The sequence below is a fragment of the Ictalurus furcatus genome, chromosome 14 (genome assembly GCF_023375685.1).
Source record: "Ictalurus furcatus strain D&B chromosome 14, Billie_1.0, whole genome shotgun sequence".
Classification (NCBI taxonomy): Eukaryota; Metazoa; Chordata; class Actinopteri; order Siluriformes; family Ictaluridae; genus Ictalurus; species Ictalurus furcatus.
The window spans coordinates 6,878,325-6,906,310 of record NC_071268.1 but is presented as its reverse complement, the minus strand read 5'-3'; the positions used below and the strand labels follow the sequence as shown (position 1 = coordinate 6,906,310).

At 38.4% G+C, this 27,986-nt stretch overlaps 3 protein-coding genes across 8 annotated transcripts; 1 reads left to right on the top strand and 2 right to left on the bottom strand.

The window, feature by feature from the left end:
- The first annotated feature begins 300 nt into the window (after nucleotides 1-300).
- Nucleotides 301-4,663, top strand: nudcd2 (NudC domain containing 2). Of its 3 annotated transcripts, none has more exons than XM_053641539.1 (5): nucleotides 313-379; nucleotides 587-757; nucleotides 1,915-1,963; nucleotides 2,063-2,214; nucleotides 3,391-4,663. In XM_053641539.1, the coding sequence occupies exons 1-5, from the start codon at nucleotides 323-325 to the stop codon at nucleotides 3,472-3,474; spliced, it is 513 nt and encodes a 170-aa protein (XP_053497514.1). In that variant the 5' UTR covers nucleotides 313-322; the 3' UTR covers nucleotides 3,475-4,663. The 3 variants fall into 3 exon arrangements, with proteins under 3 accessions (XP_053497516.1, XP_053497514.1, XP_053497515.1); XM_053641540.1 differs by having other exon boundaries at nucleotides 313-417; XM_053641541.1 differs by having other exon boundaries at nucleotides 301-757.
- On the bottom strand, nucleotides 3,848-10,274 carry ccng1 (cyclin G1). Its single transcript, XM_053641538.1, has 6 exons — nucleotides 10,079-10,274; nucleotides 8,638-8,901; nucleotides 6,821-7,074; nucleotides 6,627-6,705; nucleotides 5,398-5,508; nucleotides 3,848-4,857 (listed from the first exon to the last, which is right to left on the bottom strand). Exons 2-6 carry the CDS (start codon nucleotides 8,899-8,901, stop codon nucleotides 4,666-4,668), a joined length of 900 nt encoding a protein of 299 aa, XP_053497513.1. The 5' UTR covers nucleotides 10,079-10,274; the 3' UTR covers nucleotides 3,848-4,665.
- Nucleotides 10,275-12,891: 2,617 nt separating this feature from the next.
- On the bottom strand, nucleotides 12,892-24,962 carry LOC128618423 (septin-8-A-like). 4 transcript variants are annotated; one of them, XR_008387721.1, is made up of 11 exons: nucleotides 23,408-24,275; nucleotides 22,937-23,051; nucleotides 22,091-22,286; nucleotides 20,497-20,683; nucleotides 19,284-19,445; nucleotides 19,093-19,189; nucleotides 17,718-17,886; nucleotides 17,414-17,546; nucleotides 17,008-17,174; nucleotides 14,256-15,385; nucleotides 12,892-13,361 (listed from the first exon to the last, which is right to left on the bottom strand). XR_008387721.1 is itself a non-coding variant. In XM_053642009.1 (10 exons), the coding sequence occupies exons 1-10, from the start codon at nucleotides 24,504-24,506 to the stop codon at nucleotides 15,376-15,378; spliced, it is 1,266 nt and encodes a 421-aa protein (XP_053497984.1). In that variant the 5' UTR covers nucleotides 24,507-24,962; the 3' UTR covers nucleotides 12,892-15,375. The 4 variants fall into 4 exon arrangements, 3 of the variants coding, with proteins under 3 accessions (XP_053497984.1, XP_053497982.1, XP_053497983.1); XM_053642009.1 differs by lacking the exon at nucleotides 23,408-24,275 and adding an exon at nucleotides 24,477-24,962 and having other exon boundaries at nucleotides 12,892-15,385; XM_053642007.1 differs by having other exon boundaries at nucleotides 12,892-15,385.
- Between the last annotated feature and the right edge of the window lie 3,024 nt (nucleotides 24,963-27,986).

The window sequence follows — 27,986 nt, the reverse complement described above, 5'->3', positions numbered from 1 at the left end:
AAACATAATTTGATATAATAAAATCTAAATAAATAAAAGAATGAATGTATTTATTTTGATGTAAACATAATTAATTCCGTTAAAAAATAATGACAATCCGATCTCACTTTTTGGGCCCAAATAAGATTTTATTTATTTTTTATAATGTAAAAAATTATTTGATCTGAGAAAAATGTTAAATAAATGAACAGACAGACAGACAGACAGACAGACAGACAGACAGTGTTTATATTTTATGTAAACAGGCGGACACCAGATGGCGCTGTGGAGTCTTTGAGCTGCAGCGGATTTTCCTGTGTAGAAGAAGAGAAACTGGCACAACATGCCAGAATGTTGGAGAAACATCTTCACTGGTCTATGGGAGTGTTTCCAAAATAAAGTATGGGAATGATTTTCTTCGGTGACTGCATGTTTTCTGTAAGCATTACTGGGAGTGTAGGACACTGAAGGGTTTGATCTTTCGCCAGGACAGACAGAGTGTCTGCTGTTGTTATTCTGTGTGATTAAACTGAAACTAGCCGTTAGCAGTGAGAGTTCATATTTACAGGCTGATATTTAGTGGTGTAAAATGTCGGTGCACTTTGAGGAGAGGAGCGGCGTGGTTCCGTGTAAAACTCCCTGGGGTTCCTGGTACCAGACCATGGAGGAGGTGTTTATAGAGGTTAATGTACCTCCTGGAACATCCAGCAAAGACATCAAGTGCAGCCTCGGCAGCAAACACGTAGAGCTCAACGTGAAAGGAAATGAAATATTCAGGGTGAGTTAACTGTCTTTAATAGTAACTCTACATTTTCACCTACAGGCAGTTTATAAGAGGGAGGACTTCACATCCATGTATAAAAAAAATACAGCTTACACCAGCCTAAGGTGGTTTACTAGTTTACTAGCTGGTTTAGGTGAACTCCCAGCCTGGTCTAGCTGGTGTTAGACTAGTCCAGTTTGCTTTCCTACCTGACCTGCTAGAACCATCCTGAAAGTGTCCAAAACCCTCTAAAACTATCAAAGAAGACCTGATGGAACCGACCTGACCTGCTAGAACCATCCTTTAAGGGTCCAAAACCCTCCGCCATCAGATAAGACCAGTTAGAACCGATGTGGCCTGACAGAACTGTTTTGACCTGCTAGAACCATCCTGTAGGTGTCCAAAACCCTCTACCATCAAATAAATCCAGCTAGAACCACCCTGACATGCTAGAGTCAACCTGTAAGTGTCCAAAACAATCAAATAAGACCAGCTAGAACCATCTTGTGTGTCCAAAACCCTCTAAAATCATCAAACCTGCTCAGCTAGAACTATCTTGTTAGTGTCCAAACCATCAAACCTGACCATCTAGAACAGGGGTCTTCAATCTTATCCACAAAGGGCCAGTGTGGCTGCAGGATTTCATTCCAACCTGGCAAGAGTCATTTGTTTAATCAGTTCATCTTGGTCTTCAGTCAACTATCATGTGTGCCAACCTATTTGGCTGGTATGAAAGCCTACAGCCACACCTGCCCTTTTGCAGATATGATTGAAGACTCCTGAACTAGAACCATCCTGTAAATGTCCAAAATCCTCTACCATCAAATAAGACCAGCTAGAACCAATCTGACCTGCTAGAGCCAACCTGTAATTGTCCAAAACCCTCTAAAACTATCAAATAAGACCTGATAGAACCATCCTGTAAGTGTCCAAAACCCTCTACTATCAAATAAGACCAGCTAGAACCAACCTGACCTCCTAGCATCTGCCTGACCAGCTAGAACTATCTTGTAAGTATCCAGATCCTCTCTAAACCTGACCAGCTATAACCAAGCTATGACCAGATAGAATCAACCTGGGGGTATCAAAAAAAACACCTCCAAAACCATTAAACTAGAACCTTCTGACCAGCATCCAAAACCATGAACTTTGACTGTTTTTTTCCACTACAGGGAAAGTTGTTCGGAACGACGGTTGGCGATGAAGCAACATGGACACTGGGTGAGATTTTTCCTTCCAGTGAAGAAACCACTAAAGTCTGATAAACTGCACCTGAAACTCCGATCCAGTTCTCACTCGAACATTTTTAATGCTTCACAGAGGACAAAAAGCTGATCAGGATAGTTCTGATGAAGACGAACCGCGAGGCGGGAAACTGCTGGCCATCGCTGTTGGAGGAGCAGTACGCTGCTGACCCATGGCTACAGGACCAGATGCAGAGGAAACTCACCTTGGAGAGGTTCCAGAGAGAGGTACAGTCACACAAAACTTCATTCATTTACTCCACGGTTTCCCAGCCCTGATCCCGAGGGAGCCATTACAGAATTCTTGGGAAATAATCCTTTACATTCATCGCCTTGCTGTTTTATATGATAGTATGACGAGCACTTGACAACAGATGAAAGAGAAATGCAGGTCAGAAAGGCACAAAAAAAAAAAAAGTGTTATTTAACAAAGAAAATCGTATAAACATTGGTATCGGTAATATAACAAGCTCTTTTATTAAGAGATTATATAGCTTATTATAGCTTGTTTATAGCTGTTATAATGTAATTGATGATGGGAACTAGCTTGCTATTACAGTAAATAAAAATGTGTACTTGTTGCCAAACGCTGTGGTATAAGAGGACTGTAAGACTGATTATTTTACTGTTCTACCACAGTAGAGGTCGACCGATCAATCGGCACCAATAACAGATTATTGGAACTATCTGTTATCGGCAAAGACCGACACTGATAGTGTTTAGCGGTTGCATCCAGGAGCAGGTGAGATGGCTCCACTGTCATTATACAGTATGAGAGCGGTCTCCAGAGACTAAATATAAACTAATCACTGATTCATTTTGGAGGTCTCTTTATTTGGAGTGTTACTTTTTGGTTGCTTGGATGTATAGCTTTTATTTAATATAAATCAATTTTTAAAAGTAGTACAGTTTTTGTAATAAAGCTCAGCAACATTTTACTTTTTCATTCAGTATCAATTTTAAAAACTATTGGTTATTAATCAGGTAACACCCGACTTAGTGGATTATATTGATAACTATAAATTTACCTCTACACCACAGTGTTGTTGAAAGCTCGATTCTGATTGGTTAGAAGGTGTTGATTAGTTTTCTATACCTGCAGCTCTGAGAGCAGTGCCAGTTGCTATTACTTCTATAGTAACAGGGATTTTAGGAGATGATCCAAATAACCTCTGGTAACAATGAGCAGATATTAAAAATGTCATTTTAAAGACAAAGTAAATCTATGCTTTAAAAATACTTACGTGCATGGTTGTAGTGATTGAAGGAACAGCTCTACTCTGATGCACAGAACTCATGATTAAAAGACATGTTAAATAGCTGATCAGGTGAATGACATGCCTCTTTATGAGAATCTGGTTTAAGACCCTTGATAACACTGGCTTTCTCTCTGGTCTCACACAGAATCCTGGGTTTGATTTCAGTGGTGCAGAAATCTCTGGAAACTTCCACCATGGTGGACCGGATTTCAGCAGTTTACAGAAATAACTTGCTAATCCAAGAGAAGAAAATAAGGACTGACTGTAGCAGGTTTTTGTTTGATTGGACATTGCACTCGAGATGCTACATATCCAGATGAATCTCTGATGCATATCTCCAAATACACAAAATAAGTGTTCCAGTGTTAAAGCCATAACTTAAATTCTCAAGCAAAGCCTTTGTGCCCATTTTGTAGATGCCAGTACATCAAGTTGCCAGTTTCATTTTTTAATCCTTTAAGACCGTCGCAGTGAATAATCTGGAAACTTGGTGTATTTGTTAGTGATAAGACAGACCACAATGTCTGTACACTGGAGTTATAATAAGTGATTCAGTCAGATCCAAAATAAACTTATTGAATAAACAGACAAGTGATAAAAGGTCAGCATTTCAATAAGCGTTTTATTGAAAGGTAAACTTTCAGGGTTCAAATCACATTTACTCAAATCAACTCTTGTCTTTGTACCTACAAGAAAGTCTTCTCTTTTACGTGCAGAACTGAAATGAATGACTTTGTCCTAATCAATTTAACCAAATTAGACCCTGTGTGTAAAGGTTTCATTTTAAACCCTGACCTACAAAAAAAAAAAAAAAAAAAAACAGTTTAAAGGTCAGTCGTGTTAACGTCGAGTGACGCGTCACGTTAGAGAACCGCTCCTGAACAAAACAGACGAGTGGTTAACAAAAGAAAAGGAACTTCATATAATCACCTTGGGCAAGGAGTGTGCTAGAGGACAGTAACGACCTAGGGTGGGAGTGAAGGGCTTTGGGCCGATTTCTTGGTTCCTCTGATGTTCGCATTAATCACAAAACCCTTCTCCCTCCTCTTCCACACGGTGGACTGAGGACCTAGGCGGTTCAATACTTTCAACTGCTTTAAACAACCAGCGCCAATCAGGCGCCGATTCAAACGAGCGTGCTGCGTACACGCTCGAGCCGATCAAACCGCAGAGGTGTGACCCTCTCTGGCTGACGGCTAAACACTCGACTACTTCCGAAGTCAAACCAAATATTTGCATGCTGATATTTAAACAAAAAAAAAAAAAAAGCAAGCAACAAGAGTTGGTTTCCTTACAGAGCTTCACTCAATACAGAAGTTCTGGACAGAAACCAATGTCTAAGAGGAAAAAAAAGAAAGAAAAACCTCACTACATTCCATTAGAGATTAAGAAAGGAACAGAACACAAAAAAAAAAGAATTTTAAGAGGCGGATTCTGGGATTGTGGGTAGATGCGCGATCTTGTAGTAGCTGTGCTTCAGCTGTCGTGCAGTTCGTCCTGAAATGATCCAGCGCAGTCTCTGGCTGTTGGGCTTCCAACACTTGGTGGCAGAATATTCAATCAGGCACTTGGAGATGAGCTCTCTCACACACACCAAATCCCCATCTTTAATCTAGATGAGAAAAACATTTCAAATTAATGCTTTTTACCAGAGATCAATATTTACCAGAGCAATAGCTGTAGCTTGATGCGTGTGGCCTGCAATAGCTTGCAATATGTGGCTTGATAAATTAAAAAGACAAACTGGTGTGTACAACTAAGACTGTTTAAATTTAACAGGATAGTAAATTGATATGCCTGCAATTCATACTAGACTAATCTTACATCAGTAAATTGACTGCACTTTGTGCTGTGAAGCTCTTCACTCAAAAACTGAGATTTACATTGAGAAAACAGATGTCAGTTCATCAGAATTAAAAAAAAAAAAGCATCCACTGCACCTGTTACAAAACTGTAGCACAAGTTTACACTGACTAACGCCACATTACATATTTGACCACACCCCCTCAAAGCACCAAGCAATACTCTCAATGCCTATGTGGAAGCCAGGAGCTTTACAACCCTAGTAATATTCCAGCTGTGTTGTGCACATCATGAACGTTCGCTTTTCGTACACAAACATGAAGAACTGTGTGCAACCCATGAGACTTACGGTCAGTTGGTGCAGAAGATCCTTCACTGCGTCTCTCAGAGCGCCTACTGACTCGGACTCGTGCTGCTCCTCGACCTCGAGCGCCAGCAGAGCGAGCGCAACCAATGAAGGCTGATGCAAAACAAAACATTCAGTAAAGGTAACCCCAAAAAAGCAGACTATACAAACACCATAATGAAGAGCTTAACAAAAACAGAGCATTTATAAAAAAAAAAAAAAAAAAGGTACTTGATTCACATCTGAAGGCAATTTGATACATGAACTAGAGCTGCATAAAGATGCATTTATTTTTTAAGATTCTCTGATTTTAATCACTCTTCAATTTACCGAAAAGATCGATTTGGGAAATCCCTGAATAATTCCTTAATGCATGAGCTTTACTTGAGAGGATGTGAATTCTCTGTAGTTTGCCTCTTGTCCTGAAGAGGTCACCATCTCTTGTATTTTTGATCACCATTTCATCTCAAAATGTTTAGTCAGTTGCACAATAGTTTTTCTACAGTAACGTGTATTGTGCAGTGCTTGTGAGAGTTGTTCACATGTGTGACTTCTTGATACAATATTTCTCAAAGTAAAACTAATTAAACAAGCATCAATCCTATTGTTAAAATAGTATTTCAGTAATATAGCCAAGTAGGAGGGTTTCAGTTACCAGCATGTCTATTAAAACATGGACTCAAGTCTGCAAAACTAAAGTTTTACATGAAATTGATAACTAATCGATAGTGAATCGAAATGAAACCATACAAGAATCACCAAATTGATCAACACCCAACCCTACCATGAACAATTTTTATTCTGAATCATTTGGATAAAACAGTGTGCCTCTATTCCCACTTTTTCACGGACCAACGAGCATCGACATCTACGACGTGACATCAAAATGTTGTCAAGTTGCAAATGAATTTTAAATAAAAACAGGCCAAAAGCCTGCTTATAATGAGAAGGAACAGTTGTCCTAAACATGTCTAGTGTCGAATATTAATTCCCCAATTACTAAATAAACAGCAACTAAATGCAGTCAGAACTCAACTCATTACACAGAGCATGTTTATAAAGATTTAGGTGACCCAAACATGGTGTATGAATTGCTGGAACAAACTTAACTTTGAAAAGACATGCTGCATCCTAGTCATTTTTGCCCAAGATGATAAATGCAAGATTGGTCCCCAAAGACCCCCGAAAGAGTGATAAGCCCTATAATGAAAGCCATTTTATATTAGACTCACCCTTAGCTTTGTGAAGGCGAAGGAGCAGTGACAGGCCTTCAGCTGAGCCTCAAGCCTCTCAATGTTCAGAATCTTTTTACTGAAAAAAGATCAAAGAGGCATTAAGATGTTAAATCTTCTGGTGCTCAAAGCGCAGAAATCCTTAACCTCAGTGCTCAAGTCAACAAGTAATAATTACAGGAACTATTGCTCACCCGTCAGCATCCACTTTCTCCTGGATGTGGCTGTGAAACAGTCGGAGGAAATGCAGTGCCGTAGGAGCTTTAACCTTCCAGTAGAGCTTTTCCAGGACAATCTTCTCCATCCTCATCATGTCCGAAACAGTGAAGCGGTTCTGGCTGATTCGGATCAGATCGCTAGCCAGAGGAACATTCTTCTCCTCCTCAGAGGTCTTCACAGCAATGTAGAAGCAGCAAAGGCCAACACAGGACAGATGTTTGGGCTGGATCTGTGAGCAACAGATATGAAAGACACTCTAGTTGGGTTTTACACTAGATACATTTACATGTGTCCAAAATCCGTTAGTAAATCAGATTTACAAGCCTTCATGTAAACATCTTGATACGAATGAAATTTCGACCAGATTGAAAGGGGTGGTGTAGAGCTGAAATAATCAGTTCTTGCATTGTTTAGGGTACATATAAACACTACTTTTGGAATCTGCAACCGGATTGAATTAGTTCAGACTGAAACTGGAGCTTTTGAACACACCTACTGAGAAACATCAGCATTTTGGCAGGTCAAAAACTACTCATGAATAAAAAGGTTTAGCCGAAAAGAATCCCCTTTTTGTTCAAGCTTTAATCAGGAGGTCGATCATACAGTTTTTCAACTGAAAAAAAAATAAGAAAGACTGTTGGTTAGTTGATAAGCATAAAATATTTAATATCTTAAAGAATAAAGAGACCTAATTAGTCTAACAAACCTGATCCAGATTATGAAAAAGGCTAAAGGACTACCAAGCTTAATGGCAAATTGCAATCCATAGTAATTAAACATTGTTTCTTGTTGTATTTATATTTTATGAATTTATTAAATCTACTTTTTATATCAAATGACTTATTCTTATCCAAGCACATTTTCGGTCTTTCCTTTTTATTAGTTTTGTTTGTTTCAGTTTTAGATGGGTTCCCCGAGTACAGTGTTGCCATGTCTGCTAATAATTTGTGTTTTTTGGGTGATTAAATCAAAACATGAAAACTGCAGTTGACTTTTCCAGTGATATCTGGCAACCATGAGTTTAAATTACGTGAATGCGCAGTGTATCAGAGTGAAGGAGAGCAGCAGTGTACTGCATGTTTACAGACTGAACAGTTGCTAGTCTTGATTGTGATTGGTGAGGAATTATTTAATAAAATTAGTTTGAATTAAACCCACCTTGTAGCATTAGCAGTATTATTAATGTACTGGGGCCCAACACCACTGTGTCTACACAAGCAGGTCACAGTCACAGGTTCAGGTTATTTCATGTGATCAATAAGAGATGGCGGTTAGTGAGATCGGGACGTTGAGAGAAGCAGATGTAGTATTACTCGTCATCATCATCATGTCTTCTCTACAGTATTTACACACTTGCTCGGTTGACTGAGGTGATGAAAAGCAGTGTGAAAGTAACTGTTGCAAGGTGTAGATGTATTTTGGACTTGTTTTTATTCCAACTGTATTATACAACTCCAAACAGGTCACTCGCACCCATGCAACTATCCCCCCTCCCCCGTCACACAAAGTACTTTTCAAACGCAAGTGAAATGGTCGCACTGCAGAGCCCTGACGACCTCAGTATAGTTCACGTGACTGACAAAATTAGCACTCATCAGTTCAAGTCACTTCCTACCCCAGTATCAGACTGTTTAATATGTCCAAGTTTAAAGGTGGAACTGTACATTAAGGATGTTTTACAACATGCTTTGAACTGTTCGCTAGGAAGCAGGTGAAGCGTTGAGTCTAGTTTGTTTTTGTAATTCAACACATTCAAAACATCAGTAGGAACATCTCAGCTGATCATTCATACCTTCATCAAAGACAGAAAGCGGTCCAGGAGGCTCACGGCGAGGGAGAACGTCTCTGCGCTGAACCCGAAGAAGCGAGTCAGAGAGAGTAGATCTTTCACCTCGAAGTCCCTCATCTTCACAGTCATCCTCACGCCGTTGTCATGGGCCGACTCCAGGACACGCAAGCCGCACAGTTTAGGTTGACACCGGAACTCCTGTTCTAGAAGAGCCTTCAGTTGGAGCGCGAAAGGCGGAGCTTCTGCCCCACTCACTGTGTCAAGCATCTAAAAACAAGACAGTTCAGTAAGAATTTTAGATATAAAACATGTAAAATTTTTAGATAATACTTTGATTATATTCTGCTGAAATGAAGGAAATTTACTTATTTTTCGTTTTCCTTAACAAGATTCAAAGATCCGAGTCGGTAAAATGATCCGAACTTCGCCAAGTGACTATAATGACCATCAGGGGGCGTGTCTAAACAAGTGTTCCGGACCAGAAACCGTTTTCCAAACGGGTTTTCTCAGCTACTGTATAAAAACTTTCGCCAAGGCCACAGCTTAATCAATTGTTTATCATGTTCTACATACATCTCATGTGTACAAGAATTATATAGACATTTTTAAATCGACTATTGCACCTTTAAATGTTGTGAAACGACTGTGAACTTAATGTTGTGGAAGTTTACTGAATGAATAAACACAGACATGGCAGGAGGTCAGACATGTTTGGGCATGTTGGGATTTTAAGTCAATTAGTCGTTTAATCATCGATTACAGCGATGATATAATTAAAATTCTTACCAAGTTAATTAGACAAATGTGCGCGTGACTCGTGCCAACATAGAATATGGAGGTCAGTCATCCATATTAGCTGCTGTTAGTCGTTGAGGCTTTTCCCACCCGTATTATGGCAAGGCCTAAATACTGCGCTGGGATTGGCAGATAGCTTGAGCGTATGCAAATTGCGTGAATAGCTAGCCAGTCATAACGAAAGCGCTGGATGCTTCTAGGCAATCCTAGAACCGGGGGCGAGACTTGTCGGAATACGAGTGGTAAAATCACCACTTCGGGTGTTATGCCTGGACATGTTCACGACACGATACAACATGACCTTAGTAACATATGGACACGTATTTATAAGTTAACACACAGAGACCCCATTTAAATTGAAACAAAATAGTCGTCATTTATTCACCTTTCACGTGTCTTAAATAAGGCTCCTTTTGCTTTACGTGAGGCATAAAAGACGTTGACTTTAGCAAGCTAATGTTTATCAGAACAAGGATTTACAAAACAGGATTTTCAGTTTTGTAAAAACCTCCACACTATTTATATAGAACACAACTGATAAGCTACAATAAACGTTAAATATGTTTAACCATGTAAAAACAAACCAGCTTAACCAACTAGAACAGACACAGCATGGGAAGAGAACTTAAATACAAAATGGCGAACTTACCTTGGGTGTTCTTGTATATTGGCTAGCTTTAGTTAATAGCGCGAGAAATTTTTTAAATGTAAAAGGACCATAAAAAAAAAAAGCTTAGGATAAAGACGTGAAATGCAAATATTTATTACAATTATGTTTAAAGCAAGCGTTTCAATTTATTGCCCGTGCACACCCCTGACCCTTGGCGTCAGGCGACAAATAGGACCGAGCTTCGGCCTTTTATAGTCTACAGACCACGGGGTCGCGAGCATTAGAACCGATTTCATTGGTTGGTGTTGAGAGGGCGTTCTTTCATGGTGCATCTTCATTGGTGTATCACGTTGTACACTCATAGGCCACGCCCACTCACAGCAACCGCTGCCTTTTTTAGTGCTTAAGTGTCAGTTGAACTGATTTCTGATCAGTGTAAACTGATCCCCCGTTACCATGGTGTGTTCTAGAAAATACCAAAGTAATATAATAGGCTACTGCTGAAATACAGCAATATATATGTATAACTCACATTATTAACCAATTATTCATACATTATTCACCTAATATTCACTTATTTTGAGACTTTTAGTATGACTATGTCCTATAAATAATGTAACATAGTCACAACACCCACGGCACTATTCAGTCTATTCACACTGTGTAGGGGAGAGTGGGAGCAGTTGTCTCATACTTGTAACCTTTATTTTTTGGTAAATCTTATGAGCAAAATATACTAAAGCTTCAAGTATTTTGCACAGTATAGGTACATTTCATCTGTTAAAGAAATATCATTTTCATGTCAATATCAGAGAGTATTGAAACAAAAGACCAACAGACCCCATGGGTGGTGTCAAATGTAACATCTCGATTTGCTAATATAAATCTATTTCACAAATTATTTTATCATGCAGTCTTATGTACATTGTTTACCAAGGGCACTTCTTTAGCTAAAACGTTGTGGTAGCAAGGGAGTGGTCGAGAGTGGGCTAGGGAAGGACAGGAGGTGGGTTGAACTGGCAGGTAATGCCCCAGCTGACAAAAAAAGGTCCCCAGGACATCCCCTAAATGGCCTCTACGGATGTCCCCCGAACGTCCATGTGTAGGGTCCCCTTGAACATCCGTAGGACGTTCACAGGACGTCCAGCAGCCATTGGAGATGCTAAGGGGGCTTTCGCTGAAACGAACACATTCAGTAGTGTTATGAATTGATATCCTCTGACGTCCTCAGAACGTCCGCCAGCTAATGTTATAAACCGGACCAAATGCGGACCTAAGTGGACGTCCCCTGTTTGCTGGGGCGTGATGATTTTCATCTCTGTGTGTGCATATGTGTTTTGTTTGTTTGAGAGAGGTGGTGATCCAGCGAGAGAGAGAGAGAGAGAGAGAGAGAGAGAGAGAGAGAGAGAGCATGCATGAGAGAAAGAAAGAGAGAGAGCTAACTAATCAGATTTGCATCTTCAATTATCAATTATGCTAACTGTCAACTAAATTGTGATTTTAAAAAAAAACTAGTTTATTTTGGTAACATTTACAAACTAAAATGATTATATAAATCAAAATGTCCTCTAGATAAGGAAAACGAATTTCATACCCAAAAATCCTTTGAAGATAAATCCTCCAAATTGTGATTAAATTGCACCACTAAAGCTTGGTGCAGATTGGAGCAATTTATTACGTTACAACTGATCCCGCTCTCCCCTATTCTCTCTTTGATAGTCTGATCTTTAAACATGTACATTTACTTAAATTCAAGCTAAAATGTGTGTGTTAGACAGAAACTCTTGCTGTTTTTCTTAATTTAAGTGAACATTTAACTGTTAAAAAACTGCAGGCATGCTACTGTGTGATTATTATTTATCTTTTTACTCTCTTTATCTATATTAACTTTGTGCAAAAGTGCAAAAATAAAACACACAAAAGTCCACCAAATGTTATACAAATGTTATACACACTGCAAATTGAAGAATACTTACAGTATATATGTATTAAAACAAGATTTCTTTAAGATTAATAATTAAAATTAACAAGTTACATTTTTCATTCATACTGGAAAATATCTATAAAAAAATTATCCACCATATCTGTGCATTAGAAATATTAATAAATTGGGATATGTAATTTTTTGCCATTTATAAACAACCAAATATGAGTTAAAGTTTTCAAAATGTAAATTGTTTCCATTTAAAAAAAATTATTTCACACAAAAGTTTACAGAAAAAACTGTCATGTACTGAGAAACTACAAAATCACTCTGATCTCTGCTACATGGTGAAATGCATTTAGAGACTTGTTTTGCTGAAAGCTGACACCTGAATGTTCAACTGGTCAGCTCATGAATTACTCAAGCCGTAACTATTTGACCCAAACTCATTCTCCCAGAATTCCTCACTTCTGCAGGTGCATGTGGCATCAAGGCCACATGGAGCTACAGAAAAGCCTTCTTTTTGCTCTGAGACCTAAAATCCCCAAGATTCCCATTATAGTAGCTCTTAAGCATAGGCCAGTTAAATTTATACATAAAACCTGTATTTATTTTGGGAACTTAACAAGGTTTTACAAGTGAGCACAATATCACGTTTAATATATATCACTGTGTGAAAACACTCTGGAGTCAATATAAGATCAGACCCATGTCAGAAAGAGCGATCTGGAATCTCTAGCAGATTGTGAAGTGTGACAGGTCGAACACGTGGTGTAAACACTGGCATTAAACACCAGCAGTACACACTGGTACAGCGTATACACTCACAGCATCTATAGCAGAGCTCAAGATAAACAATGGACCATTTACAGTTACAGCTGATAGCTTTATTTAAACAACACAGCTAATAATGCTGTGTATCAGATGATCTGCTCAGGTTACATGCAGCTTTATGCAGTCACTAGGAGAAAGAAAGAAAAAAGAAAGAGAAATAAAAGAGAAACAGATAAAGAGAAACAGAAAGAAAAAACAGAAATAAAGAAAGAAAAAGAAAAGGGAGAAAAAGACAGAGAAAGAAAAAGAAAGAAAACAGATAGAAAGAAAAAAAGAAAGTTCAAGGAAAGAGAAGTAAAGAAAATAAAAGAGAGAGAAAAAACAGAGAGAAACAGAAAGAAAAGAACAAAAAGGAAGAAAGAAAGAAAGAAAGAAAAGAAAAGAGAGAAAAAAGACAGAGAAAAACAAAGAAAAAAACCGAAAGAAAGAAAGAAAGAAAAAGAAAAGAGAAAAAGACAGAGAGGAAAAAAGAAAAAAAAACAGCTAGAAAGAAAGTTAAAGGAAAGAGAAATAAAAAAGAAAAAGAAAACAGAGAAAAAGACAGAGAGAAACAGAAAGAAAAAACTAAAAGAAAGAAAGAAAGAAAGAAAAATAAGAGAGAACAAAGACAGCAAGAAGCAAAAAGAAATAACAGATAGAAAGAAAAAGAAAGAAAGAAAGAAAGAAAAAGAAAATAGATTAAAAAAGATTGAGAGGAAAACGGAAAAAAACAGATAGATAGAAAGAAAGAAAGAAAGTTAAAAGAAAGAGAAATAAAAAAGAAAAAGAAAAGAGAGCAAAAAAGACAGAACCAAAAAGAAAAAACAGAAAGAAAGAAAGAAAGAAAAAGAAAAAGAGAGAAAAAGAAAAAACAGATAGAAAGAAAGATGGTAAGTTAAAGGAAAGAGAGAGAAAAAAGAAATAAAGAAAAATAAAAGAAAGAAAGAAAGAAAGAAAGGAATTTAAAGGAAATAAAGAAAATTAAAGGAAAAATAAAGAACAAAAGAAAGAAAATTAAAGGAAAGAGAAAGAAAGAAAGAAAGAAAAATATAAGAGAGAGAAAAAACAAAACAAACAAACAAAGAAAAAAGACAGAGAGAAACAGAAAGAAAGAAAGAAAGTAAGAAAGAAAGAAAATTAAAGGAAAGAGAAAGAAAAATAAAGAAAGAAAGAAAATTAAAGGAAATAAAGAAACAAAGAAAGAAAGAAAGAAAGAAAGAAAGAAAGAAGGAAATATGAATTATACAGTGAAGTAAGGTTCTGGTTGTGTGATGTGTTCTGTTGTGTAATTATGTACAGTATATAATAGTAATGAACAGAAAGAGTTCAACACTGTTCGTGTGTGTGTGTGTATGTGTGTGTGTGTGTGTGTGTGTGTGTGTGTGTGTGTGTGTGTGTATGTAGAGCTACAGTATTACATGTACAGTGTCAGTCAGGTGAAGTATTAATCATGTAAAAGTTAGTTAAGGCTGGATTTACGTGTGTGCTGTGAGCAGGTACAGTGTATCATAACAGGAGAAGAGGCGTTGCTCCATTACACGTTGTCCTGATAAAAATGTGAAAATACTGATTCCTTCAACTCAGATTTAGAAGAACTCAACTGTAACAGAAAAAAAGAGCAAGTGAATGAGAGAACAGGACGAGGCTACACACTGCAGCAGCAGGCTGGTGTAGCAGCACTAACATGTTGAGTTGAAAGTAATTGGGGGGGGATGTCCAGCAGAGGGCGCTACATCAGAAACACGCTAATGAGAAACTCCATATAAATGACACAGTATAAACTACTGTAATCCTAAACATATTTATACCACAGCGCTGTTCTATTCGCAAATCTAATTGGACAGAAGGTGTTGATTCTTTAAGCAGTACTGCACAAGCAAGACTGAGGTTGTACTGAATATCGGCACGGCTGTGATACAACTGTAGGCACAATGTTTTCAGTTTAACAGCACGACCACAAGTGCAACACTGGAGTTATACAACAGTTCTATAAACAAGAAATTAATATCGAGCAACTGACATTTTGGACTCAATATGGCCAAATGTTTTGTTTATTTTTGCACCACTAGAGGAAATAGATCCTGAAGATGCCACACTCACTTTAGAGGACATCGTTTAGCTGGTTAGATTTTATAGCTCACAATGATTTAACCAATCCTGTTAAAGGTGCTTCCGGTAAAATTGGCATCCCTTCTTCCTTTTCATTTTCATCCGACGAGCATCTGACAACAGTTACATATTCCTGAAAAGTATCACGTACCATGTCTGTTGATGATGTCACTAACACTACTGTAGTAACCGTTTCCAACTAGGAAGTGGAATTTTACATGGAGAACAATGAAATATACCGGTACGGATATAGATTCTATATATTCTATATATACTCTATAGTAACAGCTCATTCACCGGGACTTGTATGGTGAACGTTCCACTTGAGCTAAGACTAAAAATAAACAGACTTGTTACTTAAGAAAGCATATAATCATGGCTGTGGTGAAGCTTTCTGTAAAGGAGAAGTTTACTTAACATTCATAGAAGGAGTCTCCAGTTTCAGAGCTTTGTAAGAGTCAGTAGGTTTTCGGGGCAGAGGATTTTACCTTCAAGAGAGGCTGGGGAGGGAACAGTGTGTACGTGATAACAGGAACTAACATGTTTCATAGATGGTCTGCAACATTAACTGTAACTATCAACAATTACAAAAGCACAGTATGTTGTTCGATAATAAGTAGAAAATTGCCAACTTCAGGATAACAGTAGAAAGAAAGAAAGAAAGAAAGAAAAAAAGAAAAGGATAATGACTAATGTAAGTAAAGAAAGACAAGAAATAAAGAAAGAAAGAAAGAAAAAGAAAAAAAGATAGAAAGACAGAATATATTAGAAATGAAATACAAGTAAGAAAGTAATAAATAAAGAAAAGGATAACGCGTAATGTAAGTAAAGAAATAAATAAAGAAAGAAAGAAAGAAAGAAAGAATAAATAAATTAGGAATGAAACAATAAATAAATAAATTCAGAATGAAAGACAAGTAAGAAAGAAATAAAAAGAAAAGGATAATGAGTAATGTAAGTAAAGAAAGAAAGAAAGATAGAAAGAATAAATAAATACATTAGGAATGAAAGACAAGAAAGAAAGAAAGAAAGAAAGAAAGAATTAGGAAAGAAAGAAAGAAAGAAAGAAAGAAAGAAAGAAAGAAAAAATGATTGTAAGAAAGAATAAATTAGGAATGAAAGACAAGTAAGAAAAAATAAAAAAAGAAAGGATCATGGGTAATGTAAGTAAAAAGAAAGAAAGAAAGAAAGAAAGAATAAATAAATTAGGAATGAAAGAATGAATAAATTAGGAATGAAAGACAAGAAAGAAAGAAAGAAAGAAAGAACAAAAGAAAAAAGAAAGAAAGAAATTATGAATGATTGAAAGAAAGAAAGAATAAATTAGAATTGAAAGAATAAATAAATTAGGAATTAAAGACAAGAAAGAAAGAAAGAAAGAAAGAAAGAAAGAAAGAAAGAAAGAAAGAAAAAAGAAAAAAGAAATTAGGAATGATTGAAAGAAAGAAAGAATAAATTAGGAATGAAAGACAAGTAAGAAAAAAATAAAAAAAAGAAAGGATCATGGTTAATGTAAGTAAAGAAAGAAAGAAAGAAAGAATAAATTAGGAATGAAAGAATAAATAAATTACAAATGAAAGGCAAGCAAGAAAGAAATTTAAAAAAGAAAAAAGATAGAAAGTAAGAATATATTAGGAATGAAAGACAAGTAAGAAAGTAATAAAAAATAAAAGGATAATGAGTAGTGTGAGGAAAGAAAGAAAGAAGCAAAGGAAGAAAGAAAGGAAGAAAGAAAGATTAAGAAATAAATTAGGAATGAAAGACGAGTAAGAAAGAAATAAAAAAGATTTCCTGCTCTCTCTCTTTCTCTCTCTTTCTCTCTTTTCTCCCACTGACTCTAAAATCAGAGCTGAACACTAGGCTAAACTCAGAGGGACTCGGATTATAACCCCAGATTAGAATCCTGTGGCGTGAGATATGCTGTGTCTCTCTCTGTCTAATGGGACCTTCATCCACATGGTTTAATGCAAATTTTGAATCTGTGAGTCAGAAAATCTAGGTGGAAACAAAAAACAAAGGAAGGTGCAAATGCTGGTATATTAATAGTTGCTGGTTGATATATCATATAACACACACACACACACACACACACAGGAGCAAAGCATTGTGTTTAAGAACTCACCTTTTCTTGTCTTTGGAGCTCTGCAGTGAGAGAGCCTGCAGTGTTTCAGCCGCCATCTTCCTCCTGTTAAAGGAGTTCATCTCCTCCTCTAGCTCTCTGCGCTTCTCCTCCAAAGTCTTCTTCTCCTCCTGGTGCATACGCTTGACACGCTCGAAACGCTCATGCAGCTGCACGGAGACGCACGAGAACACACTAATAGAACTTTACAGAAATCACAACTGAAACCTGCTGCACTATTCATAAAGTTGCCAGAACGACATTTCTGTGTTTACGTGTAACGTCATCCAGCAGATTTAAAATCCCATAACATTATGACAACATCCTTTTGAACCAGATGACACACGAACATTCACATGTAAGAGCCTTTAAACTAAGTTTAGCGTCGTTATCGCCCATGACCTCTGACCTCTCGCTCTCTTTCCTTCAGCTCAGCCTCCGTCTCCTTTACTTTGACGACGAACATCTGCCGCATGTCCTCCTCCATGCGCTGCAGCTCTGCGACAAACTCTCTCCTCTTAGCCACGTACGTTTCCTGCAGACTGAGAGAGACGTGGGAGATGTTCTGATGGAAACAATCTCGCTGACTCAAAGGATGCTTTGCAATACAATGGCTTAGACAAACTGATTTGTTTTTTTTCTTCAATGACTTTTGTCACAAGTAAACCTTTTTTCGAGGAGGTATGGAGGACATGGCAACCCGTGGGCAGTACCTGAATGGCTGCATGTCAGTGTCGGGGTCTTTGAAGCCCATCTCCTCCAGTTTACAGCGGCGGTACAGCTCGTAGTGACGTGCATGTGTCTGCTCCCGTAGGTCCTCCATGTTCACCCGGATCAGCATCTCCCTCAGCTTTACAAAATCACAGTGGCTCTCATTCTCCACTGCGCTTAAACACACACACACACACACACACACACACACACACACACTACTTACAGTCTTTAAGACAAATATGTAGTACCTAGCTTTGCCCCCAAATTTACTTTATGGTTATTGAAATTATTCCTACAAGCAGTGGCTCCAGAGTTTATTGTATCTATCTATTACATTAGCGTGTTTTTGGGAAGTGGGAGAAAACCAGATAACCCAGAGGAAACCCACACAGACCGTAATCCCAGCTCAGGGTCGAGTCGAACCGGGGACCTGGAAATGTGAGGCGGCAAAGCTACCTGTCTGAAAATGTTTAATATTTACTACTTTAAGCCAACATGGCCGCCACTGGACTAAGGGTATAAATCCTTTACCACAGGATAATGTGAAAGGAAAATTGTTTAAGAACACCCTAAAAAATCAGGACACCTTGTTTTACATTTGTCAGGGGGAGTAAAACTGACCAGATTATCCTCTAGTGCGTCTCAGATTTTTATTTGTATTTTTTTGGAGAAATTCTGTGATATTCCAAGATCTCAGGTTTGTCAACATACTGTATGCCGTGTTTCGAGGCGAGGTCGCAACTTATAATGCCTACAACTGGTAAAAAAAACACCACAAGAAAAGCCCACTCAACTAGAAATTTCAGCTCGTCAACTCAGGGTAGTCTTTTCAACTCAACTACCAGTTCCTTCCCCGTGACATCAAATCAACATGGCTGCTCCTTCTCTACTTTTTAATGAGTTTATAGCAGTACTGGCTTTAGATCAGTTAATATACAGATAAAGTACTTGGTTCAAGCTATAACATTATACACCATACTGATCAAAGTTTTGAGAAGACAATTATCAACATTAGTTATCATTAACATTAGCCGGCTAGCTTGTCGCTAAGCTATTCACAGTTGTCTGCTGTTGCTCCTTGTGCTGCAATTTCAGTCCAAAATGTTACATGGATGTTTGAAGTTCACTATGCTAGAACAGAACCAATAGACACTCGTTGCTGTATCAGTTCTGTAAAAAGCTTGATGTGCTCTGACAGTGTAAATAACCACTTACAATGTACCATGGACGCAGCATGAATCTGAAAGTGTGATGTGATTTATTCTGGGTTAATCTCATGACTTGCTGGAATGTGCAAATAATATGAAGGTGGTGTGTGTATGGAGTATGGCACCTACGCAGTTCTCCTGTGTGGCTTGCCGTATAGGTACTCACCCTGTACCGCTCCCCATGGGTACTGTCTGGCTCTCACCAGTTTGTTTCCCACTTTAACCTCCTCTCCACTTCCCACCACAGCAAAAGGCAGATGAGCCTGAAACAGAAAATCAGACACACAGACGCAACAATGTTACAAACACAATAACTGTTTACAAACAGCCTACATTCTGAGTTTGAGTTTCACTCACGTTCATGGAGGAGTTGATTTCTGCAACAGCTTCATCGTCTGTGGGGAACTGGTAAATCTGAACGCCGTTGCTGACAAGCTCGCTCATGATCTTAATCTTGAATTTATGGAGATCGGATTTGGAGATTGTGTCTGCTTTAGCGATAATGGGAATGATGTTCACCTATCAATGATTAAAAAAAGCCTCTGGAAATAAACTGATCCATTGAGCTGACAGATATACTACACATATACACCAGTCTGCCATAGCACTTAAACCACTGACAGGTGGACATGAATAACATTGATTATCTCATTACAGTGGCACCTGTCAAGGGCTGGGATATATTAGGCAGCATTTGAACAGCCAGTTCTCGAAATTGATGTGTTGGAAGTAGGAAAAATGGGCAAGCGTAATGACCTGAGCGACTTTGACAAGGCCCAAATTGTGATGGCTAGATGACTGGGTCAGAACATCTCAAAAACAGCAAGTCTTGTGGGGTGTTCCCAGTATGCAGTGGTTAGTACCTACCAAAAGTGGTCCAAGGAAGGAAACCAGTGAACCAGCAACAGGCCTGGTCTGATGAGTCACGTTTTCTTTTACATTATGTGGGCAGCCGGGTGCGTGTGCGTTGCTTACCTGGGGAAGAGATGGGAAGAAGACAAGCTGGCAGAGGAAGTGTGATGCTTTGGGAAATCTACTGCTGGGAAACCTTGGGTCCTGGCATTCATGTGGATGTTACTTTGACACGTACCACCTACCTAAACATTGTTGCAGACCAAGTACTAATGGCAGTCAGTGGTTTCTTTCAGCAGGACAATGCCCCCTGCCACACTGCAAAAATAGCCCAGGAATGGTTCGAGGAACATGAAAAAGAGTTCAAGGTCTTGACTCGGCCTCCAAATTCCACAGATCTCAATTCGATTGAGCGCCTGTGGGATGTTTCCGGACAAACAAGTCCAACCCATGGAAGCCCCACTTCACAAATTACTTTTTTGTAATTACTGGTCTTGGTGCCAGATATCACAGCACACCTTCAGAGATCTTGTGGAGTCCATGACTCGATGGGGCAGAGCTGTTCTAGCAGCACAAAGAGGACCTACATGATATTAGGCAGGTGGTTTTAATGTTATGGCTGATCAGAGTATGTATACTGTACAGTATTTATGTTCATATGAAGCACACAGAGCTTGATAACTTAATTTTTGAAAAAATGAAAGGCGATTCATCTTACCTTACTGTCCAGCATCTTCATGGTGACCAGATCGAGGGATCTGAGCGAGTGTCCTGTAGGGGAGATGAAGTACAGGCAGGCGTGGATCCTCGTGTCGTGGTAGTTAAAGAGTGAGCGTTTGATCTTCAGCTCCTCTTGGAGGAAATTCTCAAACTGGGCATCAATGTAGTCTGTGATAGGTTTATAGCTACAGAAGAAAATACATTTACATAACTTCCTTATAAAAGAATGACACGTATAATTTTACTAAACATTTCTGAGCTCTAACTGAAAGCTGCAGATTTGTATACAATTATAGTTTTTTCTAATTGATTATGCCTCAAAAGTATAGAAAATGTCTATTAATCCCCTCAGATTTTGCTTTTGTGACCAGAACATTGGTATTTTGAAATTTACCTATTTTCACTACTAAAGATGTAGAAGTGAGAATTGTTTTGAGTTTTACAATTAGATTGTAAATCACTTTCATGAAGCAGTGCCCAAATGTAGTTTCCCATCATGTCCTCCTTATATTGTTCTTGGTAGCAGCATTCAAAGTCCAGTATATCTGAGTATTCCCCCATGTTCTCCTAGAACTTTTCAAGATGAGCATCAAGGATATGGACTTTGATGGACATCCTGCAGCCCACTGTGCTGTAGTTCTTCACCATCTCAACAAGTTCCACATCGTTTTCAGCTTTGTGACTGCCCAGGAAGCCCCAAACACTACGACAAAGTGAGCTTCCTAGTGAGCTTCTTGGGGAATTCCTTGCACTCCAGGATCTTCTTTATCTGTGGTCTGACAAAAACCCTGGCTTTGACTTTTGCCTCAGATAGCTTAGGAAAGAAGTCTCATAAGGCCCAATTTGATGTTCAGTGGTGGCATCAGCACCTTCCACCAAATCCTTCCACGGGGTTCCACCAAATTTAAAACTGTAGATTTATCTACAATTATCCCCTTAACAATTATATCACTATATAATAAATTTTTTGTTCCTGGGTAGTAAGTGTTATTTTCTAATTGATTATGCCTGAGGGCTGTAGAAAATGGCTATCAATCCCCTCAAAATTTGCTTTTGCTTTTGAACACTTGACGTTGTTCATTCCCACAGCGAACTCAGTCCATCGTGGCCAGTCCAACCTTTGGTAGTTCACCTTGGTGTCCCTGCTGACAAACTTGGTAAAACCTCCTTGGAGACCCATCAGGACTGCCACCATTTTGAAGTCACCAATGACCTCCCAGCCATACTCATCATAATTCCAGGCATCCAGCAATGTCTTGACGCTGTTGTAATCCTCTTTGAGGTCAGAAAAAACCAACATATTTTTCAAATGTACCTGTTTTTTTTCCCTGATTTTATGTGAATGAGAAGACACAAATTCATCAATTTTCTCAATGAAAAGAGGAACATTTCAAAATACCAATGTCCTGGATACAAAAGCAAAGTTTGACCACCCAAAATTTAAACTCATGCCTATTAAGTGGCAGGTTGTAAGATAATTAGGAAATTTGTGTTTCATTTCTTAGAGGCTCCCAGATTGAACAAATGTCCGATGCTTAACCTTTATTCACCCATCAGTGTCCAGAGCGCTTAAATGTGTGCATTCCACAAACCTCTCTTCCTTATTGACCTGGTCACCGAACCCCACGGTGTCGACGATCGTCAGATTGAGGTCCACATTGCTCTCCTTCATCTCATATGACCTGGGTCGTAAATACACCCCACTTTGATAGTGACTGGCCTCCTCGTTTTCAAAAATCGTGTTAAATAGAGTGTTCATTAATGTTGATTTTCCAATCCCAGTTTCACCTGAAAAGGAAGCAGCCCATATGGCATTGGTAGCTCAGTGGTTAAGGCATTGGTAAACTGTTCAGAAGGTTGTGAAAGGTTGTTCAAACCCCAACACTGACAATCTGCCACTGTTGGGTCCTTGAGCAAGGCCATTAACCCTCAATTCCTCAGATGTATGAATGAGATAAATGTACGTCACTCTGGATAAGGGCATCTGCCAAAATACCGTAAATGTAATATGGTTTCGCTCAAAAGCTGTACCAGTCACTGATTGTGGTACATCTCTGAGATTTTATCTTGTACGCCTCCATTTTAGTTATGTGCTTATTATTTTTTGGGAGATGGGTAATTTTGTCTGTTTGTGAGGAGAAAATTAAGGTCAAAAGATTTGAGAGCAGAATAAAAAAGAGAAGAGTATGTTAGCGTAGCTGAGGGTAATTGAAAGAACTCAGTAAAGGTGTTTTGCATTCTTTAAGTGGACAGAGAGAGACAGGGTGAGAGACAGCCAGCCTCAAATAGATTCCTGTAGATTCATTAGATCATGTGTCAAAGACAAATGAATCAAATGAATCTTATAAGGAATTTCTAGACTTATTTCTGAGTGATCTGAGAATCTGTACTCGTTCCCCTGATGTGAGTTTGTGAAGTACATTAGAGTTATTGCTCACCCACGCAGAGGATGTTGAAGCAGAAGCCTTGAGACACTGATTTGCTAACCAGCTGATCCGGGAGGCTGTCAAAACCAACATGGCCGCCAAGAGTCAGAGTCCTCTTTTCTTCAGTCTGAGCGGTGAGAGAAAGGAGTCAAACACTTTATAAATATTACATGATGTATGTACAAACAAACAACAAGCAAACAAATCATAAAAACAAAACAACAAACAAACTGTCATGGTAGCGCCAAAGGGCACAGAACTACACTACCCATCAGGCCCAGCACGTCACATGCCTTACTAATCACTCTCACCTGTGTCTCATTATACCTTATATAAGTTCATGCTTTTCAGCATCTTGCCGTCAAGCTTTTGTTGTCGTATGCACATATACTGTATTATAGTCTATATACCTCTTGTATGTTTCAACAGTTCATGTTTATCTTTCTTGTTTTCACGGTTTCTTTTGTTTTGGTTGTACTTTACACAATAAATGATCTGCACTTGCATCTGCCTTCGTCTCCATCCCACGGCACAAACAAATAAATACTTGCAAATAAACCAACAAAAAAAGTGATAAACCACAAAACAAACAAGAACCATACAAACAAATAAATATATGTAAAAACAAATACTGAAGCACCAAAGAAACGAATACATGCCTATAAACAAACAAATAAAAAATAATAATCAAACAAACAAATCAATGAATATAAACCAACAAATAAACAGTAAACCACCAAACAGCAAACTAATAAATAAATATAAAGCACGAATAAACAAACAAACAAACAAACAAACAAACAAATAAATAAAGCACCAAATAGATGTTTTGTAAATAAACCATAAAATGGCGATACATTGTTTATTTTTGAAAAGCCAGAAACGAAAGAAGCTGTAAACTTTTTTCTTCATGTATGGTGTGCAGTCCAGCAATAAAGGAAGCATTTAGATGTGAAACAGGGCTGAATGGAGATGCGAGGCTCATGGCAGAGACGAGACTATCCCCAGCACCAAGCAGCCCGCTGACACATTCAGAGTGCCAGCTTCTGTCCAAACACAAGAAAAGTGTTTCACACAGCAGGCCGTTCCACACACTGGCACACTGCTCTCAAAACACTCACACATACACAAACACACAAGGGACATAAAGGCCTCTTTATAGATCCCTCCCTTCATGAAACACAGTGTCCCTACTCTTGCTTTGTGAAAACGCTCATCAATCAAAGTTCCACTTTTTGTTAAATGTCATGACGGTTATTGAAAAACGCTGCAGGATCTGGCAACCCTGTACCCTATATACATACATGATACAGCAAATACAGAATTATGACGTACAGTGAATAATGTAGAATGTTAAACATCCCCATGTGATAACGAGAAAACTATCTTGCAATTTTGACCAAGAGGAATAAGTAAAAAAAAATCATCAAAACTCCAAGCAGGTTGTCTCTGTGTATTTATAAATGTTCTCAGAGCTCAAATGTCTTCAAATGCGTGTATCTGCAGAGAGCGAACCATCACGACAATACATAACAAATAAAAGGACACTTACACGGTATGTGTCGACGTCCACGGCAGCCATGCTGATCTATCAGAGAAGCCGACGGTCTTCAGACTCATCTGTTCTGTCTCTGACGCTTAGTTTTCTCTGAAGCCTAAACAGCTTACAGCTCGACACTTTCAGCAGGGCCCCTCATGGAAACTCCCCTTTCACATTAAAATGCAGCTGGTGAAGCTGAGATGCCATCGTCCGAGCACGCCAGGCTCATGCCAGCGACTTTCTGCCAGGCTGTTGAACAGACTCTCCAGAGTAACTGATACAGTTTTTATATAGCATGGTGCTGTCGAATTCTCGAATCTGATTGGTCGGAATGATGAACTGAGTCGAAAGGTGTATTTTAGCATTAATAGTGCTCTCAGATTGATGACTCTGCATTTTTTTTTCTCAGTATGGTTCGGTTGTGGTTTGTGTCTTGGGAAAACAGATTTCAAAAACGTGTTTTTATTTAACAGAGTATCCGCCCATACATCCATTCATTTTATTAATCCTACACAGGGTCACGAGAAGCGTGGAGCCTATTCCAGTGGACTCAGGTGGGGGACATCCTGGAAGGGGTGTCAACTCTTCACAGGGCACAATCACACACTATAGAGGATTTGGAAATGCCAATCAGCCTACAACTGGGGGATGAAACTGGAGAAACCAGAGGAAACCCCCAAAGCACAGGAAGAACATGCAAAGTCCGCACACAGGGTCAATCCCCAACCCTGGAGGTGCGAGGCAAATATGCTATAGTATAAATGTATAATTACTGATACGGTAAAGTATTCTGCAAGGAGATGTTTGTTTGTAACATTTATGGAAGGAGTCTCCAGTGTCAATGCTTTGGAATGGGAATGGGAATGGGAAAAGGCATGGGAAAGTCTTCATGTTTGCACTTTCCGGGTTTTCACTAATACAACAAGCTGTATTTTTCTTTTTTTTCTTTTTTTGCCTTATTAACTACAAGAGAGAGAACAAAAAAACAGAGAAGCTAGTGAGGGAAAGACTGTTTATAGCTGCTATAACATGATAACAAAAACTAATTTGTCCCATGGATGTTCCACAACCGTCAATGTAACAATAAACTGATATGTCATTTTTTTTTTAATTAATAGAAAATTCTATTTTTTTTCACATATTGCTGTGGTATAAGACGAATAAAACTCCTGGAATGTGATGCTATAGGAAAATAAGTAACTTCAGGATGGTAACAGTACTCTACTTTGCACTGGGCCACATCCCACCACCCCATCATTGATTATTTTTCTGTGAAAGTATGTCTCCGATTGTTTTTATTCCTTGCAGATGATATAGTTATGACCAAGCGATTGTTGCCTCCCGAACAATAATAACCATATAAACTGTGTACATGGTTTTCATTGACGTTCCTAAAATGGATCCACCCCCCACCATTGAAACCCAATTAAAGTCAGTTTTTTCAGTCATTAAGTCATATGTGTGTGTGTATGTGTGTGAACAGACAGGTGACAAATTAAAGGAAAAGCAGTAACCCTTTTATGCTGTGGGGGGCATTTATTTATTTTCCTGCCAAGGTTCATCCCATTGGAGGTAATTTTGTCTGACTGAACATCTTTATCCTATGATGAATTCCTTTTTTGATTTCTATCCTGGTGGGTGTGGTCTATTCCAGGATGACTCCACCCCCTTCCACATGGCATGCAGGCTCACTGAATGGTTTAATGAGGATGGAAACAATGTAAATCTTATGCTATGAACTTCAGTCATCAGATCTCTCGAACACCTATTTTGAGAGATTTTGGAGTGACATTCTAGACAACACTCTCCACCAACATCTTCAAAACACCAACTGAGGGAATAGCTTTTTTTTATCACTCCAGTACAGTTCCAGAGACTTTAGAATCTCTGGCTGAAGTTTGTTGAGTTGGTTCTGTATATATATTACACTCAGTTAGAAGTGTTTCCAAACTTATACTAATACCAGTCAACTGGCACTTCTTCCATGCTCATGAATATTTATAATAATGAGTAGTGCAGAGACAAGGTGTTTAGTATCTCATGACCAGTAGATGTCTCACCTCACAATATAATATTACCTCTCTCTCTCTCTCTCTCTCTCTCTCTCTCTCTCTCACACACACACACACACACACACACACACACGCACACACTAGTTTGAAGATCAAAAAATTAATTCATTATTTTCTTAAGTCTTGTTAGGAATTGACACATTGAGAACAATGTTTATTATTATTATTATTATTATTATTATTATTATTATTATTATTATTACTACTACTACTACTAATAATAATAATAATAACAATAACAATACTTATAACAATAGTACTACTAATAATAGTAATAATGATAACAATAATAATAATAGAAATAACAACAATAATAATAATAATAATAATAATAATAATAATAATAACAGCAATAAAAATTTCAGTGTCTAAAATTCAGTATCCTACGCCCTATTCCCTACAAAGTGGGCATGTTGTACCCTACCCCTAGACTACAGCATATTGACTCACCTACTGTAGTGCATTATGGGATTTTTAAGAATGTGCTGGATATTCTGATTATACCTTCAAAAATGTCATAACTAGCGTTCTACATAGTGAATAAGGTGCGATTTCAGATATAATAAAGAGAGTGGGGTGTTTTAAACTACCTTTAACCAAATTAAAATATAAAATACAATTGTTATTTCATATTAATTAAGTAAACAGTTGTGAAGCGAAATTCTTGAAGGTTTTGACAAAGCTTTTTTGACAAAACTCCTGTTTATATAACCTCCTAGGTTGCTTTACAAACGATCTTAAGAATGTAAATTGGTCAAAACATTTTATTAAATCATAGCATAACTCAAATTGGGCTATACATTACAGAACGTAACTTCATAACCGCTTGTACAGAGATATACTGTCAGACAGATGGCTGTGTCACGTACACACGATCAGTCAACAGTAAAATAAAACCACTGACAGGTGAAGTGAAGAACATTGATTATCACGTTACAGTGGCACCTGTCGAGGGGTGGGATATATTATATTAGGCAGCAAGTGAACAGTCAGTTCTCAACGTTGATGTGTTGGAAGCAGGAAAAATGGGCAAGTGGCAGGTCTTGTGAGGTGTTCCCGGTATGCAGTTAGTACCTACCAAAAGTGGTCCAAGGAAGGACAACCGGTGAACCGGCAACAGGGTCATGGGCTCCCAAGGCTCACTGATGTGCGTGCGGAGTGAAGGATAGCCCATCTGGTTCAATCCCACAGAAGAGCTACCATAGCGCAAACTGCTGAAAAAGTTAATGCAGGCTCTGATAGAAAGGTATCGTAGCTGCAGACCAGTCAGAGTGCCCATGCTGTCCCCTGTCCACCGCAGAAAGTGCCTCCAATGGGTACGTGAGCATCAGAACTGCACCATGGAGCAATGGAAGAAAATGGCCTGGTCTAATGAATCACATTTCCGGGTGCGTGTGCATCCAAGACAACAAACATGAATGGAAATAACCCAAAATGGACACCAAGTGGA